Source organism: Solenopsis invicta, chromosome 12 (genome assembly GCF_016802725.1).
Source record: "Solenopsis invicta isolate M01_SB chromosome 12, UNIL_Sinv_3.0, whole genome shotgun sequence".
Classification (NCBI taxonomy): Eukaryota; Metazoa; Arthropoda; class Insecta; order Hymenoptera; family Formicidae; genus Solenopsis; species Solenopsis invicta.
This window is the reverse complement of record NC_052675.1, coordinates 15,779,253-15,798,464: the sequence shown is the minus strand read 5'-3', so window position 1 is coordinate 15,798,464 and position 19,212 is coordinate 15,779,253. Positions and strand designations below refer to the sequence as shown.

Sequence of the window (19,212 nt, the reverse complement as noted above, 5' to 3'; positions counted from 1 at the left end):
GAAATATTTTTCTCACTCTCGCTGCAGCAAGCAATTTGGAGAAGTTAATGGGATCGTCGAGACGGTGGCAGGATTCTGGCAGGAGAATGCGTCACTCTTTCCGCAGGAGTGATGTCCTGGCAAGCAATCGGGGGACTCCCTTCGCATTTTGACGAGCTCCGATCCTAAGAAACGAGTATGCGTCCTAAGAGGAAGAAAGAGAGAAAGACGGAGAGAGAAAGAGAGGGAGCCTACAACTTCGTTGAAACATTACTCGTGCTCTCTGCGGAAAGTCGAATTTATTTCGCGGCGAAAGTGAATCATAGCGAGTGGCTGCGATTACGTTGAAATATTATCCTCAGTCGCCATCATTGCGCGCATGGTCACTCGTAAAAAACAGTGATAAAAAGGCACACGATGTACAGAATAAGATTCTATTTTATCTCTTTGAGATAACATTCAAAGTATCTTCGTGACTTTTTTACGAAAATATCTCTCCTTTTAGCGAAGATAAATATTAAATCCATAATTATATCACAATTTAACGCGCTTACCTTATTCAGCATCTTGTAAACTAAAATTCGACAAAACATTCACATTTCAACCGATTTTTAAATCGGCTCCGCTTACCGCAACAAACCGCAACCGCAAAAAACCGCAACCGCAGCAAACCGCAGAAAACCGAAAAAAAAAACGTAAACTGCAGAGAACCGCAAATCGCGGTTGCGGTTGCGGTTTAGGGTTTTCTTCGGTTTTCCGCAGTTTCCGCATTTTTTTGCGATTTTTTCTCACTACTTTTTTTATTAAAAAGTATATTTGATCTAAGATTATAGCATACGACATATTTTTTATATATTTAATGTAAATATTTTTTCTTTAAAAAAAATTTGTTTGGTAGGGTAAATATACATGTACATACTTCATACTATCCTGAATGTCGATCGGCATTTGGACGCTCGCAGAGCAATGAGATAAGAGGAATAGTGGTAGGCGGAGCCGATCAGAAAATCGATTAAAATGCGTATTTTTTGTCAAGTTTTATTGTAAGCGTTTCATTTTTCATTTTTATGCTATTTCGATTCAATTGAGAGTAATTAGAGAAATCGTGTGGCAGATATAAATTCAAAATGTCTGTAAACGCAACGGACATTTGATTCCGAGAAACTCCGCCGAGTCTTATCGGCCACGATTGTGCTATCGGCTTCCCAGGACAATCGCGCCCTTCACTTTTCTCCGGCGGAAGGAATCAGGTGTGAGGTCCTGCGAGTAATCTCGGTAGTCGTAGATAGGCCGGGTCGCACAGGTCGGCGTTATAAAACGACGGAAATTTATTGGGCCAGCTAACATACACAAGCGTGCACACGCGGGCCCGGTAGTGAATGGCAGCGGCAGCGGCAGTGGCGGCGTCGGCGGCGGCGATCTTCGGGATCCGGTGAGACCCGGCGGCGGGGTACTCATCGTTCTCGTCGTTTTTTCTTTTCGTGAGCCCCGTCGGGCCCTGCAGGACCTGTACGAGGACTGGTCCGCGATCTACCGTAACCGCATTCCACCTTACCTCATCTTGCCCCTCGCACGATCCTCTCAGCCTCCCTTGTGCCTCACTGACTGGCTTCCCTCTCCTTCTCCTCCTCCTCCTCCTCCTTCTCTTCTCCTGTTCCTTGTCCCTTTCCCTTCTCATTCTTTCTCGCTTCTCTACTCGCCGCTTTTATTCTCTCTCTTTCTCTCTTTCTTGCCGCGATCGTTTCCTCTCTTTGTTCCTCTACTATTTCTTCGTTCTTCTTCAGTGAGATTTTTTTTCGATTCCTTGTTCAATGATAACTATCTAAATTATTGTTTCAATCTTGAACCGATTGTTTTAATTACACTGCCAAAAATAGGCAGCAAAATTTCATGTAATATAACGGAAGCAAATTTCAAGCTGGTACGTTAAAAACATTTAATGTTATCAAAAGTATATTCATGCACATATTTTTCAATTACAGCTTGACACATTAAATTTAATATACTTGTGTAATTTAAAAATACATTCAATGTAATGACATTTTTAATATTCGTAAGATTATTATGAGGATTAATTGTATATTAATAAATTGCCATTTACATCAATATTTCTTTTTTGTAATCTTTTTTATTTGAACTTCTTATGTCGAACATCAACGAGAGATCAAGTTTTGAAAAAACAACAAGTGGCATATTTTTTCATTATAATATTCACATGCTAAACTGGCAGCATTATAACTGTCACGTATGTACGTTTAATGCAAACATTAACCGGTATTACTTATACATCATAAATCATATAGGGAGACACAATCTTCGAGCTTATTTATTTTCCGAGTATATAAATATTATTTAGAAAAACGATGTCTCTCCCTTTCTCTTCTCCAGCTTTTTCCTTTTCTCTTTCTCTCGCTTCTAACGAACGTGGTGCACAAAAGATGGCTCGGGCTCCGAAACTCGTATTCGACGGGCCTCGCGCGCGAACTCGTTTCGCTCGCGATTACACGGAGTCCCCAACCTGCCGCGGGCCCGTGTTTACCCGGCCGCGAAACCTCGGCCTGGATGCTGCGTGCTTGCGCCATCCGTCAGAGACCCCGTGGGCACGAGACGCGGGCAGGGTGAGGAGAAGGGAAGGGAAGAGAGATAAACGGGCCCCGATTGGTATTCGAATACGAGCGTTACGTGACGACCGGGTTCCCACTTCCCTTCAGCTTCGCTCACCGGAGATTCCGGGTTTTTGTCGAGAAGACCGACCCCGGGCGCGATCTTTCCCGCACCGCGGACCATACGATGCTGGTACGTGTCGTAATTAGAGGCCTGATAGATCGTGTCTGTCGATCGCCCGACTGTCGGTCGCGCCACGACGTACATAACGCGTGTCGACGTATACAATTAACGCGGTATGACAACGACGACGACGACGACGCGAGAGATGCGTACGGGGTCGACGTAACGATGAGTAATCGTTTACGACAATTACATTCCCAATTATTATTGCAGCGAGTTTCTTCCTATGTAACAATCATGTTACTCGTTAAGATCATCACGTAATACATCATCTCGTGCGTCATGGCATTTCACCTTATACCCACTTCGATCCGAGATACCATCTACGCCGATTTATCATCGGCAAAGATCAATGCTCGCTTTCGCATCACGTTATTCACTGCCCCCGTATGCCGAATTTGCGGAGGGGCGAATCGTAACGTGAAGTCTCTTCAAAACTCTAATCACGATCGCGAGAGATGTAATCTAAATTTATCACGATTGCTTGTAGATTTTCAAAGATCAAGAGTTATGCGTAAATTTACCTTCAAATTTTTGAAAATAATTCTGACTTGAACGAGATTAGTGAAGATTCATCTCAACACAGATGTACTGAAAATACTTGAAAGTACTGTAGCATTGTCTGTAATATTATCTATAGAGTAACTCCGCATATATATACGCCGCACCGCGCGATCGAAAGTTTAATTTATCAAGATTATATTTATTAAGAGTAAAGAACTAAAATTACAACAAAATACTAATATAACACAAGTTATCTCCGCTTCTACTATTTTTTCTGACTTTTGCGGCGTAAGTATCGGACTTATCCTAAATCCTCCAACAGACTAATCAATTTTTTTAAATTTATTTTTAAACTCAACACTCGCTCTCCCAGTGCAATCAATATCCAAATTCGCGAGCAACGCGGAAAGTCTAGGAAGTTTCTAACTAATCCTAGGCATTCTCGACAAAGGGGCTGATTCAAGCCCGATTTACTCGCGTTCTTCAAAGAAAAACAGAGAGAGAGAGAGAGGGGGGGGGGAGGCAACCGTGAATTACGTGCTTTCTTGATATCTTGGTTTGAGCCACGGCCTGCGAGGAGGCCGAAGCAACCGGTAAGCCGTCTGTCGGTCCCTCTGAAGGGCCGCGCGAGCGGCCCTTCGGGGCACTTTGCACAGCCGAGGCTCATCGGCTACAGCGGACCTCCCACGGGCCGACCGGCTCTTCACCATCGAGAATCTGCCTGCTCCTCCCCCTCGTTCTCCTCCTCATAGTCTTCTTCTTCTCCTTCCTCTTCTTCATCGTCTTCTTGCCCACCTCTGTGTTTCTCCTCTCTCTCTCTTTCTCTCTTTCTCTCGTTGTCCTCCTTCGGCCTGTCTCGATTCGTCGAACCGCTCGCTTCGTGCCACCAGATCAACGACGATTCCACGCTTTCGCTGGCGGTGAGTCGAACGAGAGAGTTGAAGACGAGTCGAGAGAGATCCGCCGGATGTTGTGAAACCTCAGCTTGACTGTTGCGAACGCTAGACAAAGCCGAACAGTTGAAAGTGTACGCCAGATTTGGACAGACATTAATGGAGAATAAGAGGAGAAAGAACAGCGAACAGCTGAATAAAAAATAAATAGAATTCTCTTTCTCTCGTAGTCTCTTTCAGGTACCCTGACGACGAGCCTCACGAATCATTTTTCATCTACAAATTCTTCGATCAATTCGGAGTCGATTCAATTTAATTTCTTCTCTGAGAAGCAATTAAATATTTTTATGACCAATACGCAATACGCAATATTCTAGAAGTGTATGAAACTATAATGTTAACTAGCACACAATTCTCAATATAACTTGATATAAATTCTTGTTCGATAGACAGAAACCGTGAGCAGGTTTCCCCTGTAATTTCGGAATGGCACCTGCTTTTCAGAACTCCACCTTGCAACAAAGAGCATCACGGGCAAAAAATCCCCTGTTTATTTCTTACGAACAAATTCCACCCCGCGTTAAAGTTGATTGCATTGAAAGCGGTTCCATCATTACTTCCCGGACCTCATACGTCGCTGCCAAGCTACTATTGTAATTAGCTCGTGCCGGCCGTGGTTACGGTGGATCGTGCTGATTTGTGAGAAACGATTGCGAATAGCTTGAAGCCTATTATTGCGAGATCGGGATGCGTGCGCGCGCGAGGAGCCGGTGCTTACTCAGGTGTGTACGACTATTACGAACACGGCCATGCCTACCCGCTCATATTTCTATTCTCATGACCGAGCAACCTGCGCAGCCGGCCTTGACTCGTAACTCGCTCTCTTCTGGCGTCTGTAAAAAATCTCCGGAGTCCGGCCCTCTTTTACTAACAGCCGTGACGCGCTTAATGCCGCTCTCCGCGCATTTATCGAGACGAGAGCTCGGTTCTACAAGCGCGCTTCGAAATGCATCCAATCACATTCTTCGCCAACACACAATCAAAAAAATTTTTTTTTCTTCAATTGAAACGACATTTATTAATATTTTACTTTACTCGTCTTATTTTATGCGAGGATGAAAATGTCGGACTCACTGTTGCTATGATATTACTAACATTGATATTAGTAGATAAAAGATTCGAGCATATTTTGATTTCACGTTATATATACAATAAATTTTTAGTACTTTGAGTAAACAACGGAGCGCACCTATAATTTCTAACTTTCAAAAGTGAATTGAAATAGTTTGAACATACATATCTCAAAAAGTTTGAACTACTTGACGTTCGATTTTGAGATTCGAACTGTTTGATTTATTCAATGTTTTCGAGTATTAATATTTACTATTTTTAACTTTTTTTGCACCCGTCGTTGTTCTGAGGCAACAATCTTGAAATTCATCTAAACTAATCGATATTTGAATAACAACAAAATTTTGATTTTTCCAAAATCATTATTACGAAAATTATGAAAAAAATCAAGTGCTATCTTATAAGCGCTGCAATATTTCTAGAACATTATACGAATATTATTAAAAATTAAGATAATATAAAAATAATATTTCCAAAATATGCAATATTTTTAATATTATTTTAATATCATGGGACTATTGTATCAATATTATATGTTCATTTTTATATAATATTCATGGTAAATATCATATTTCAATATCCGTGGAATATTATGAAAATGTTCCATGAATATTATTTTGGTAAAAAATTAATGTGAATTATTATGCATAAAATATTCGTAAATTTTATAATTATTACATTTAAGCTGAAATATTTTTGATAATTTAAAATATTAAAACAAATAATATTTACTTCTCATATAATATTCACATATTATCAAGAGTATAACTACTTTTTATTAATATTAATTAATATTTCATGAATGTTAGTTAACATTAAATAATATTGTAGCGTTTATAAGGCATCTCTATACTATTAAGAATAAATAATAAATAAAGAAAAACATTTTTTTTCAACACAATTAATTGGGAGTTGAAAGGGGTAAAGAAATACTGATAGTGAAATAACATCCTTTTTGCTCATTAAAATAATTTTTACATATAGTCACTTTTTAGGAAAAAACAAAATCTAGATGATCAATTAAAATAAAATCGACATTTTTATCAATAATTGCTTGAAAATGGCAAAAAAGTAACGCTCGCACGAAGATGATAATTTTTTTAGAAGAACTTCTGTACGGTGAAACGGAGCTTCGGTTCCAGTCTCTCGATTATTCGCGCGCGCGATGAGATTGCAGAACATCACGGAGGAAGGTCGATCCCCCGCTCATCCGCGCAGAAGGTTGTACCGGCTGTGTAGTTATGTGCATCGGCTTCCGAGGTTACAGACGGTTAGTAAGAAATACTCCACGGGCGATTGTATCGAATCGGACTGCAGCTTGGCAGAACACTGGCGAGTCTTTCTCGCTCGCGGCCCGCACGTACACGCATCGCTCTGTTTATACACTATGGCATAAATGCCTGAAGCAGTCGTGCGATATTATTATCTTGCTTCGTAATGAACCGTTAGCATAACTCTTAATACTCAAGTATTCCAGAAGCCATTTGGAGCGTGGACACCGAAGAAGTTGACAGCAAAGAAACACAGCGCTCGCGCTCGAAACTCTTACAAATCTTTTAGATTCATCGTAAAAGCTTATCAATTTTCATGAGTTAAAATCATAAAATTTTATTTTTTTTTTAATTCTAACTTTATTGAATTAAATATTTAATTCTTGTTCATATATATTTATAATAATAATCCTACGGATTAGAATTGTAAAATATTTTAACTTTCTTGTATAAACACAAGTTTTAATAAATTAATAGCATAAAACTGGAATTCGCGACTTTGATTATGAAATTCATTAGCTTAGTTTTCCCATACAGAAATTACTTCACGAGGTAAATCGCATTCTGCAGAATAGCCTTTCCATCATAGCATCAGAAGGCAAATCGAGCATGAGAATCGAGCGTAAACGTTATAGGATGCGGCGCGAGCTCGTAGGGACGAAGTTCTAATGGGAAATACGGACCCTATCGCGTGTCGGGCCGATGGAGATTAACCCTTCGCGGTATTGTGCGAAACAAAAGGCGTACAACAGGAGAAAACACAAGAAGCACGCGATAATGAAAGCACTTCATAGCGCTGCGAGACGTAAATGTGCTATGCGTTGTCAAGCCGAAAGATTGATTTAAAAAAGTCGGCAATTAAGGATCCCTCTGAATAACGGAACTAATTGTCCGTGAGCGCGGCGATGTTTACGGGAATTCATTGTTCGACGATCACGTCGCCGATAAAAACACGAATCAAACGTTATGACTCATCCGTCACTCAATTCACATGTTTCACGTGTGTGTGTGTGTGTGTGTGTGTGTGTGTGTGTGTGTGTGTGTGTGCGTGTGTGTGTGTGTGTGTGTGTGTGTACCGGAATACAATGAGACTGCACGATTTTGTAGTACCACTCCGTGTAAGCGCAACTTTTATAGTCATTTCTACCAGTGTAGATTAACTTTGATCTTCCAGCAAACGAAAATGAATTGAAATGGATAGGAATGAATTTATTTTAACATTTTCGAATTTGCGTTTCAGATTTTTCGAATTTATTTTAATTGAATCCAAAAATAATATAAATTCAACACGATAGCTCGATTATTTTGTATTTCAATCCATTTGAGCCCATTTGAATTAAAAAATACTGGGAGATCCTAAAGCGCGAACTCGAATAAATTAAAACAAATTGTAATTTTTAATTTATTTGAATTTATTTTCATGTTTTCTGGGCTCGACTTAATTCACTCTTTATTTCTTTCCAAGAATTAGAAAAAGATAAAAAGTAAGTTAAACTGAGATCAAGGGTACTCTACATTGATGAAAATGGGCATTAATAAGAGCATCAGTATACTTTAAGCTTTTTTCTAATATTATCTAGATATTATAAAATGTTATAGAAAAAAATTTGAAAATCAAAAATTAATAAATAATAAATACAATAACTAAATTATGTGTGCGTTTGTTAATTAATAATAAAAATCGCTTCAAATGCTATCTTTATTCCCGATTAGGAAAAAAAATATCTAATTTAATAATAATGTAAATCAGCAAAACTATTAATTTTAATTTATTTCGAGCGTTTTTCAAATAAACTGTTATTTTATAATTAATGTGTATTATGGGATTACTGCCACTCTCTGACAATTGAAAACGTTAGGAAGGATCTTGTTGTCAGAGATTAAGGCCCCGGCTTCGTCACGGAAGAAACCGTTTCTGAAAACAACCGGAAATGTCGAATCAAGCGTGCTCCTCGAGCGCGGGTGGCATGAGTTAGGTTTTTTACTGATTTCATGCCCGGGTCTGCGTTGCGGTGCAAGAAACCGTGAATGGAACATGTTTACAGTTAAGATATGTCAGCGTCGTGATATTCGCCCGCCACATACGACCGGCAAAAAGTATATTATGGAGCTGAAATGCCGCATTATAGAACAGCTGTAAAGAAAAAAAAAAAAAAAAACGCGGTCGTGAGCGCCTCTTAAATTCGACATGAGGCGCGAGACATTCCTTTTCTTTCTGATTATTGAATTTTTTCTTGTACGTTTTGTCGCCCTTTGCAATAAATCTCTCTCCTTTCATCTTTTTCAGAAACTTGTTTTAAAATATTTTTTTAGACAAGAATTCTTTTAGTAAATATTTGTACATTTATGTTTACAATATATATTAATAGTAATTTATTATACTAGTTGTCATATATTTATCTTTAATAAACAAAATTTTAATTGACTTTTTAAGTTTTTTATTTATTATTAGCATTTTAATATATATTTATATTCATGGAATGTTTGAATATAAATTTTTATAAAAGACCTTTTATAAAAATTATAGTTATAACATTCCATTTGCTTCATATTTTTGCAAACTTATACTAATAATTACGTATCTGTAAAAAGTATAATGGTAAGTCGAGAGATGAAATTATTTCGAAAGAAATTTATCGCGATCACGGTAGAAACACAAGGGTATACTCTTCCCGGATACGAGTATTAAGAACCCTACTGTGCATCGCATCTTGCATTTTGATTACGTCACATTCGTGCACACGAATGATGCAGAAGAGAGAAACAAAAGATTACATAAAAATATTTAAAAAATCACAAAGATCAAACATCTTAATAAGATGTGCATTTTTCCATAACTTTAATATCAAATTGCGCTAAATTTATTTATATTGTTAAGCTAATGTTGTTCGAAAAGTCAAATTGTCATTTAATGATGACGTAGTGGTGACGTTGTCAAGATGCAACTTTCATTGGTTGGTCGCCATTAGATTTTGCAAAAGAATACCCTTATATTTTTATCACGATAACGATAGTATCGTTACGTGCAGTGTATCGAAATAAATGATGGAAATTAGATAAACACGCGATTCTGCATATAACAGTTTGACTACAATCTCTTAGGCGACAAGGCGATCGTTAAGATCCCGTATCCTTCGTGTTACAGCGGAATCGGATATCTGTACTTTCGCGGCGAGGACGGAACATTTTCACATCACGAATAAACCATCGACGGGGCTGTTCACGGCGAACACGAGACCGAAGGCCCTGAAGGAGTTATACGAGCTCGCTGCCATAGTCGCCGTACGAAGTTTGGATTCCTTGAGGCGGGATGGCAGCTCGATGGATATGTTCCTTTGCACGCCGGTTCTCGGTAAAAGGAGACGGGATCGCAGCCTCGACATCGAGTCTAGAGTCGTAAGTACATTTCTTTCTCTTTCTTTAGGAAAATGTCAAGACATACCTCCTCGGATTGGTATCGTTCTCCGCGGTTCAAGTTAATTTAAAAAAAAGGAGGAAAGGAGTAGAAAGATTGGAAACTTTCTGACTTCTTAGACATAGGAATAAATTCAATACAAAAAATTCTTTTGTAGAAATTTATGTTGAATATTAAAAAATCATTTTCAAAGTTACATTTTCAAAATATTAACGTATGAAGCTCTTGCAACTTGGTCCATCGCATGGTGTAAATCTATGGTTTTGCAGAGATTGTGAATGTGATTTAGTTGATATATTTAACTGAATCAAACAGTATTACATTTTAAAAGCTTTTTTAAAATCTGTAAAATAAAAAAGAAATCAACAAAAAAATTAATTAAATGGCGATAAAAAATACAAAAAGATCGAAGCAATAAAATGCTTTTTATTGATATAAAATATAAATAAATAACAATGTAAACTCGACTGCAGTTTATTTTGTAAAAAAATTTAATACTCTTTATTTAAAACAAAAACGATGTTTCCTCCCGAATTATTCCTACAAAATCACAGTAGATTCAGCTGCAATAGTTTCATATATTAATATTTTGCAAATAAATTTTGATTGTTTATACATAGTCTAAAATAACCCACAACAAAATTTTGTATTCAATTCATTCTTATACTCATATATTGAGTTCAGTGAGTCAAAATTTCTCTATTCTTTGTTCATTCTAAATCTTTCTACCTTTCTTAATATAGCAATCAGTTTCTTAAGATTTCAAGATCGTAGAAAAATCTTTTATATAGAATATACTAATATATTTTTAACCAATAACGAAGAAATATACATCAGCAAAGCCATGAGTTTTTGAATTTATAGAATACACGAATTACGCAACAAATAATTAAAACAATTTTTTTTAAGTAATTCTTCATCTAAAGACAAAAATTGGCACTTTACTGAAATCTACGTGTAGCAACTTTGTCGTACAATTGTCTAATCATCAGTGACGTATTGTGAAATCTTTTTGTCGAATGAGAAAGTTACACAGGCACCGCATTCATATATTTTCTCAATGAGTTATATAACGATACTCGGTTCATTATCGCAATTACACTATTCCCATTGATTTCTCGAAACACGGAAGAACCTGAGTATTGAGCTCAGACATTTTTGTTGGTATCGGATGACCGAACACAAAGATTACAGTGCATGACTCAATAATCCTCAAGATGAGGCATTAACTCGCAAATACCAAGTAGAGTTAAATCTGACCTCTTTGCCTACTTAATTCGAGGTAATTAACTTTCACCTTATAATTGAAGAGTTCATAGGATCGAACCCCGTTTCTTTGAAACAGTTTCAGTAATTTCGCCGAGTAACATTTCCTCTCCACTTGACATTAAATGTGTCACGATTAACTAGCATTTTTCTCTGCACTTGAACCGGCGCATTAAACTGGTTTACATCAAACAGAGATTGTCACTTATGACACACAATTGTGATATGACAGTAATACTGTACTTGACAAGCAGATGAATGCAAATTCCATAGATTATCTTCCGTCAAAGATTCAGGAGGACTTTCAAGATAAATCGATTGAATGTAAACATACATGTACGTCTAGATACAAATTCGATATGACTTGGCTTTATGTAAAACATTATTAAAATATACAATATTAAACTTTGATTTTATTTTATAACAGTTGTTAAAAAATATAAATTAATGTATTAATTTAGTGTATTATAAACCAATTCAATATACTTTTTAATTAATTGTAGGAATTTTTGTAATATCACATGCAAAATTAATTGAAACATAATGAAATAGAATATTTTTAAAATCGTTACTTCCTGACTTATTTCCTTCTGCTTCTCGAATATATGAAATTAAAACTTGCACAATGGCCCGACCGTTTTCACAGCCTAGCTGAGAACAACGGTTAGTGCATTGCGTGGAAAAGTTGGCAGACGGTCGGAACCGAATCCGTTCCGTATCCCGTGCGTGAAACCTGCCCGGTCGGCGAGGTGACACCCCGACAATGGTTAACACCCACGCAGGTGCCGCAGCGCATAAAATACGTTTGTGCTCTTCTTCCTTCGCCGCGGCATCGAGTTTCCCGCAGGGGTGAACGGGAGGCGCGACCCCCTTGTTACGGGGCTCCCGGATCCCGCGGAAGAAGAAAAGAGTTAGTTGTTACGTGCTCTGGGACCAAGTCGTATAATAACATTAAGCAAACACGTACATACGAAATGACACAGCTCTTTCACACGGCGCGAGAGAAACGCAACACTTTTTTTTTTAAATATTTGCACTACGTCTAAGTAACCAAGTGACTACCCAAATAATTTCTCAATTTTGTAAGATCAGATTGAGCGATTTTTGTTATAAAATTAGTGAAAAAAGAAGAAAAAGTATAAAAAAGCAAGAAATGCTCTTTTATAAATGAGATATTCTTCTATATAATATTAATTATCAGACATATTTTATAATTATATTTTTTTAAAATTGCATTGACTAAATATCTACATAAAGTTTAATAATTTTATACACTGAGGGAAAAATTACAAATTTTAATAAATATTTGAATAGTGCTAATGTAATGTTTACTAAATATAAATATATATTTATTTAATACAAGAATTTAAGCACTAATTCAATTTAAGTATTATTTTTTCTTATAGAATAAATATTTATGTACCGTAAGTAAATATTTCATTAGTACTTCAAATAAATATATATTTATTGAAATTTAGAAATTTTTTCTCCTAGTGTACACATAATTTTTATCTATGTTGAAGAATCGAAAATGATGTACGAATAATTATGCAAAACGTGAAAAGAAATCTTTTATAGATGGGTCGGCGGCTTTATTGTGCATACGATTATTCTGTTGCAGCCGGCTGCTATCGAGGATCTTCGAAGGTGGACGTCCACCGAAGCGCTCGGCGACGTCACCGTACCACCGGACTGTTCGTCCAGAATCTTAGGCGACACGACCAGCGACGATGCCGTCGATCACAAGCTACCCAGCCCCGAGGAACAGGTTCAGGCTATCGCGCTCAAGTAAGCGGTTTATCTCAATACGTCGCTTGATTGCTGATAGAACGGGAATTGTAGAAACTGCCACACGAAATAGAGAGATAGGAAAATCTTTTCATCTCTCTCTCTCACACTAAGGATACGATTTACGATTGAGCATCTTATACGCTAAAATATCCACAATTTATTTTTGGTTAAATTTTTATGTCTCTTCGCCATCATTAAATTTTTTAATTTTCTTATTTACATAAGAATATATTTATATAAGAATAATAGATTCTCTTTTTATATTTGGAAAACGACTAAAGTGGAATTTAATATAATACTGGATATTTTTACTAACTGTATCTTAAACAAATTATTTTTTAGTGTCTGATTGATATAAATGTTATTGATTTAATATTAGAGAAAAAATGGATTGACAAAGATTGAGAAAGAAAATGGAGCCTCGAATGAAAAATCGCTAATTTATAGATTAATTTACGAGAATTTTAGTGAAATACGAATGTAATCGTATATGGTTTAAATATAAACAAACACATGTGTAAGCATATGTAAGTCAAAAGTCTGTCACACGGTTTCCTGTTACGTGACTCGATACATTCTGTCTCCGGTCCATTCAGCTTTCGATTAATGACAGATCGAGAAATGACAGACTCTCTATTGTGATCCCGAAACGTAACGCTTTCATTGTAGATTCCCAGCGGAAATCGTAGCAGTGGATGTGAGCGGACGAGGTTTCGAAAGAATGTCGATGAGGAGGAGGTCCTTGCTGTCAGGACCAGAGACTCAGGAAACGGCAGTGAAGAGGAGATCGCGGCCGCGCAGACCGAGAGGGAAGAGACGAAATACGATCGCCGGTACTGATCAGAAGGAGATTCGACAGGCTATCGGAGGGTTAGTGTTGTTACAATTAACTCTTCAATTCCAAACTAAGACGTTTTGAGAATTTCTATAACATTGTTCACTGGAATTTTTTTTTAGTTTCTATTATTTCAGATAGGGAGCAAAAGGTTCTCTGTTTCGTATTTCGTATTCCAAATTAATGTAATTAAAATACCGCTTTGCAAACCGCTGTTCAGATTCCGCAATTAATAAAAATTATTTTGTCAACCTTTCTAAAAGTACACAGAGAAAACAATTTTTTTCAAACTTAATAAATTTTATTGTATCCAAACAAATTTGTTATTTGGAATGGTCCAAACAAACCAATGTTTGAATCAATAAGGACGATTATTTGAACTTGAAACAATATATATCTTCGTCTTAAATAAATCATTCGTCTGAAACGAAAGATTTATATATATTTTGCCATTTTCATATAAATAAATTATTTGTTTCATTGTTCGTATACTTATTGTAATCAAATAATATATTATTTAGTTGAAAGACATTACTTCAAATAATAGTGTTCCTCAGCATAAGATATCGAACGAATATTGTGATATTTTACAAATATACGCACGATATTGTGCGAATGTTCGTACGATATCTAGAATATTCTAGAATATTCATACGATATCTTGTGCTGTTAGGGATTATTTCTGTCAAATAATAGAGATATTTTTAATGAAAGAACAAAATTTTTATTCAAACAAATAATGTTTCATATAAGCATATGTTATTTCAATGAAACAAATTTCAGTCAAATAAATAAGAATACTGAATCTGAAGAAACCTTTTTCTCCGCGTAACCGTTTCGAGTTTGTCCTATTTACAATTCGTATAATACAAATAATTTTTCATCGTCATTTAAAAAGTATTACTACTATAGAAATGCTATATCATTGAAAGGATTAATGGACCATTCGCTGAATGCTTAGCCCCTTCAACTTTTACGGCATGATAAATATACTCTTATAACCAAGAAGCATGCATTTTGCTCGGATACACCTTATCGCAGCGTTGCTATAAGGACGCGCGGTTCCGGAGATCTGTACCTCGAAAATAGTCGGCGATTTGTCACGCTCGATAAAGTGCGCTCATATTTTCGCAGTCGTCCAAGCACGAAGAATCTTTCTTATCCTACCTTTGTACTCCCATTGCCATGATAATAGTTTCAGATCATTCCCATATTATTGCCGTAAGATATCGGAGCGAGATCCCCCGGGCTCCGACAATCTAACTTATCGTATCAATTGAGGTATACGCGAATAATAAATCTGTAACAAAACCGTCATCGTATTTCGCGGTCTATCCAATCAATCATAGCACGCTCGGCGCGTGAACGCGTCGTTTCTTAACTGTTTGATGCAAATCGCACTCACTACAGTACTTCGCATCGTGTTCACGTCGTTAAGATTATTTATCGCTGTAGGGAGACGACTGGCGACGAGCCCGAGGAGACGATGCCAAGCGCCACGCCGAGAGCGCATCGTTCTGCGAGCACAGACGTCTTGGGTTCCACGAAGAAGGACTCACCCACGGAAAAGAAATCGCATTTCAACACGCTGAAAGCGTGGGGCATGTCTAGACTGAAATTAATCAGTCCGAAATCGAGTCAGCAGCAACAGCAGCAGCAGCAGCAGCAGCAGGAAACGACGGTAGTCAGCGCGGAGAGGAGCGAGCAGGCTCAAGGCCAGACGAGATCGCCAGAGGAGATCAATATTTACGAGACGGTGACTACGAGACGCAGGAGGGACAAGTCGCACGAGAGGAAGCCGAGCTCGTCCAGCTCGAGCGGCAAAAGCACGGCCAGCATACCGGTGTCGGTGCCGAGCACGGACAACAAACAGCCGAGCGTGAAATTGCGCGAGAGCGCCGCCCAGAGGCGAGAACGACGGAAGGGCAATCGCGACGACGCGCCGCACTCGAGTTCCGGAAACTGGAGTGCTTCGTCCGAGAGCGGAAGAGCCAGCATCGGCAGCGAGACCACTACCACCACGCATCAGCCCAGGTAAGAAGGAAAAATCGAACTGAGATTATCTTGTAATGTCTCGATATTAACGAAAATCTTGCATTTTACTGGTTGCACGGCTAATTGAATATCCTTTAACGCGGTTATTAATTTACTGAACTAAGAGGAGATCTTTAAGAATGAATTCTAAGTGTTTGAGTGTACCTGGCTGAACAATTTATCAAATCTGTCTAAAAATTATTTCGCGGAAATTATTTAATGTCTCAATCGCCTAAGCCAGAAATTATGAAGAGACTAGACTATTTTAAATTAGAACAATTTTTTACACTTTTTAATATACTCCAATATATTCTCTCAGATCGACGACGACAGCTTCGATCGGCACATCCTCCACTTCCCTTAGTCACATGAGGCGACTGAAGGGGAGGGACACTTCAGCCTCATCCTCGGTAACCTCCGAAGGCACCCTAACACCGGACATCATACAGGACATCACGGTGGTACCCTTTTCCGACGATGGCGAAACATCGTCGGTGTACTCCTGCGACACGGAAGGATATTACACTTCGTTTCATATGGACTCGGGCCTGAAAACTCTCAGAGAAGAGGAACCCATGCCACAGAGTCCTTTGACCAAGACTAACGACGTCGGCATGGACCCCAGCTCGCCGATTGTCGAGAACGAGTACGAACTATTTGGCAGAGGATCAACTTCCACAACGACTAGCTCAGCCGGAACGGTTTGCACCGCTCTTATGGCACCACCGCCTCCCGAGCGCAAATCCAGTCTCACGGTGGTTGCTATGGTACGACCTCTAAGAGTCTAGTTACGAGACGACGGAATAAAATTGCGAATTGGGTATCATTTATTGAAAGAAAAAAAATTTACTAAAATTGAATGAAATTAAATAACGGGAATAAACGCTATTGGAGTGTGTAAATTAAACAATGACATTTATATAAATTATATTGATTTTTAATAACATGATATTATGAAGGCAAAAATACTCGGTTTTAATTAATTTTTGTTCTTCTTGTTCTTTGTTCTTCTTCTTTTCAAATGAACAGATTTCTTAAAATTATATTTTTATTAAATTATACAAAAAAATTTAAGCTAATATCAATCTTTCTATTAAAATATTCCTTATAATAACAACAAACTTTCTATATTTCATAAAATTATTAAATATTTTTAAATTTTCTTGTAATAAACTTAATATAATATTTGTAGAAAATCTATTAGGGCACCTACATGTATATCTTCAGTATATTTAATTTTGTCGGCAGGTTCATGGTCAAAATCAAAACGGTGGCGAGTCGCCCGATAGCGGTCACAACACATCCTCGTCTCCCGTTGAATCTGCCTCGAGCCCGGCTTGTACCGGCCGTTCTTGTTCCGAGTTCGAGTATTCAGAGTCCAGCGATTTGGAGGGCTGCGAGCGAATCGAAAGGATTCGCTCGAAGACGGCAATGACGACAAGTCGGATTCCATCGATGTGCGTGATCACGCCACCCGTATCTGACGACGAGCACGCGAGAGAGACGGATCAGAGAGAGAAAAAGGCGAACGAGCCAACGAGGAGGACTGAACTTCAAAGCGGTGGTTCGGTATTAATGTCCGCCACCGTCGGCACCTCCAAAATGGAGGTGATTAATGGCCAGGACAAAAATCTGTATGCCACCGTACAAGTGTTACCGGCGGCAACCAATAACGACAGACAGACGACGACAGGCCAGTCGTCGTCGTCGTTGATCAAAATCAGTCCGCTGAGCGGAGTTCTGGGTAAACTTCGTGGCGTACTTCCGGGCAAGAAGCACGCCACGAAGAACGGCGCCGTGCAGGAAATGTCAAACGCAGACTCTGGCGACTATGTAACTATAGCCGACGTGAGGAACAACAACGACAAACGCCCTGCGGGCCCGATTTCGTCATCGTCATCGTCGTCGTCGTCGTCGTCATCAGGCATGACCGCCGTCCGACCGACTACCACCTACGCCAATTCCGACATCTTTAAGAAGGACGCGGAGTACGTGAGTCTGAGCGAATTGCCGAAGAAACCGGATTCGTCGTTGGAAAGGAAAAGACAGGGTGCTCGAGTCACTTTAGATTCCGAGGGCAAAGTCGTTTACTCCTCCGACAGTCTGAAAAGAAGAAAGGGGGCGCACACGACGTTTAATCCAGGTTTCGATTGTTATCTTAATTATTCTTCTACCAGAATAAAGATTTTTCTTCTATTAAAATTTCAACTTAGCTTGAGCTTTATTAAACAAATTATATTAAAATATTAATATTAACAATTAATATAATTATCAATATATTAATAATGATAATAAATTATTAATATTTCAAATAAATTTTCGACCACATTTAAAAAAGATCTTGATAGAACTAACTAATCGATCAAATTAATAATTAGATAATCTTTAATTTTGATTATTGAATTGAGCGTATTAAATTTAAATTCTCACGTAATTACACGTCAATGTCTAGGTCCCTTCGTCAGAGAAGGAGTATCACCGAGTCCATCGCCGTTGCTTCATCGTGCGATGCCGAATATCCGCGCCGTCACGAAGAACGCCGACGTCGTGGACGCTTCGAACATTAGAATCACACCGCCAACGTCACCTCAGCTGGGCAAGCTAATAATTCGAGCGGCGCGGAGTCCCGATCGCGCGACCAGTCCGGATTACGTGCGCACGCTGGCAACCGTGGTCGGTCCCACGAGCCCGACCAGTCTCCACAGACAAGTCCGCGGGGCTTACGTCAACGTGCAAGGCGACGAAGGTAAGACGTCCAGCACTGACGAGCATCGCGATTGCCGCGCTGGTAGATTAGAGGCACTGCGCACCGCGACTATCGCTCCGTCACGCTCTAAGGACGAGTCTAGGCAGCCCGGGAATACGACTCTCGCTCTAGTGTCGAGCAACAAGCTCTCGGAGCTGGACAAAGTAGACAAAGCCAGGATCCATCATGGGGGATCGCAGATAGACAGACAAACGAAGCGCAAACTCGATCGCGACGAAAACCATCCGCCAGAGCTCAACGGCGATGTCGTCGAGACAAGCGTTCGCGCGATCGCTCCGTCCAAAGTTAATCACTCTATCGATATTAATTCCGCAAATTCGCGACTAGACTTTGAGAAATCGGGCCTTTATCCAAAGATTTTAAGAGTAACTGGCAACACACCCAAGTTAGGTAGGAAATTGTTAGTCTCGGATCTCGATACTCCGAACTTCTGTAGGAAAAAACCTGATTCCGAAAGTCAAGACGATACGGCTCTCAGTGATTGCGACACCGTCGATAAGAACACGACTGTCGATTGTACGGAATTGAATAATCAGACC

At 38.7% G+C, this 19,212-nt stretch overlaps 1 protein-coding gene across 1 annotated transcript in view; it reads left to right on the top strand.

Moving 5' to 3' along the window:
• Positions 1-19,212, top strand: part of LOC105196027 — a 99,503-nt gene that overhangs the window by 64,183 nt on the left and 16,108 nt on the right. The window contains exons 2-8 of the mRNA XM_011161746.3: positions 9,711-9,961; positions 12,868-13,034; positions 13,707-13,907; positions 15,328-15,906; positions 16,226-16,673; positions 17,155-18,049; positions 18,359-18,652. Of these exons, the coding sequence (XP_011160048.1) occupies positions 9,711-9,961; positions 12,868-13,034; positions 13,707-13,907; positions 15,328-15,906; positions 16,226-16,673; positions 17,155-18,049; positions 18,359-18,652 (2,835 nt within the window). The remainder of the gene's footprint in view (positions 1-9,710; positions 9,962-12,867; positions 13,035-13,706; positions 13,908-15,327; positions 15,907-16,225; positions 16,674-17,154; positions 18,050-18,358; positions 18,653-19,212) is intronic.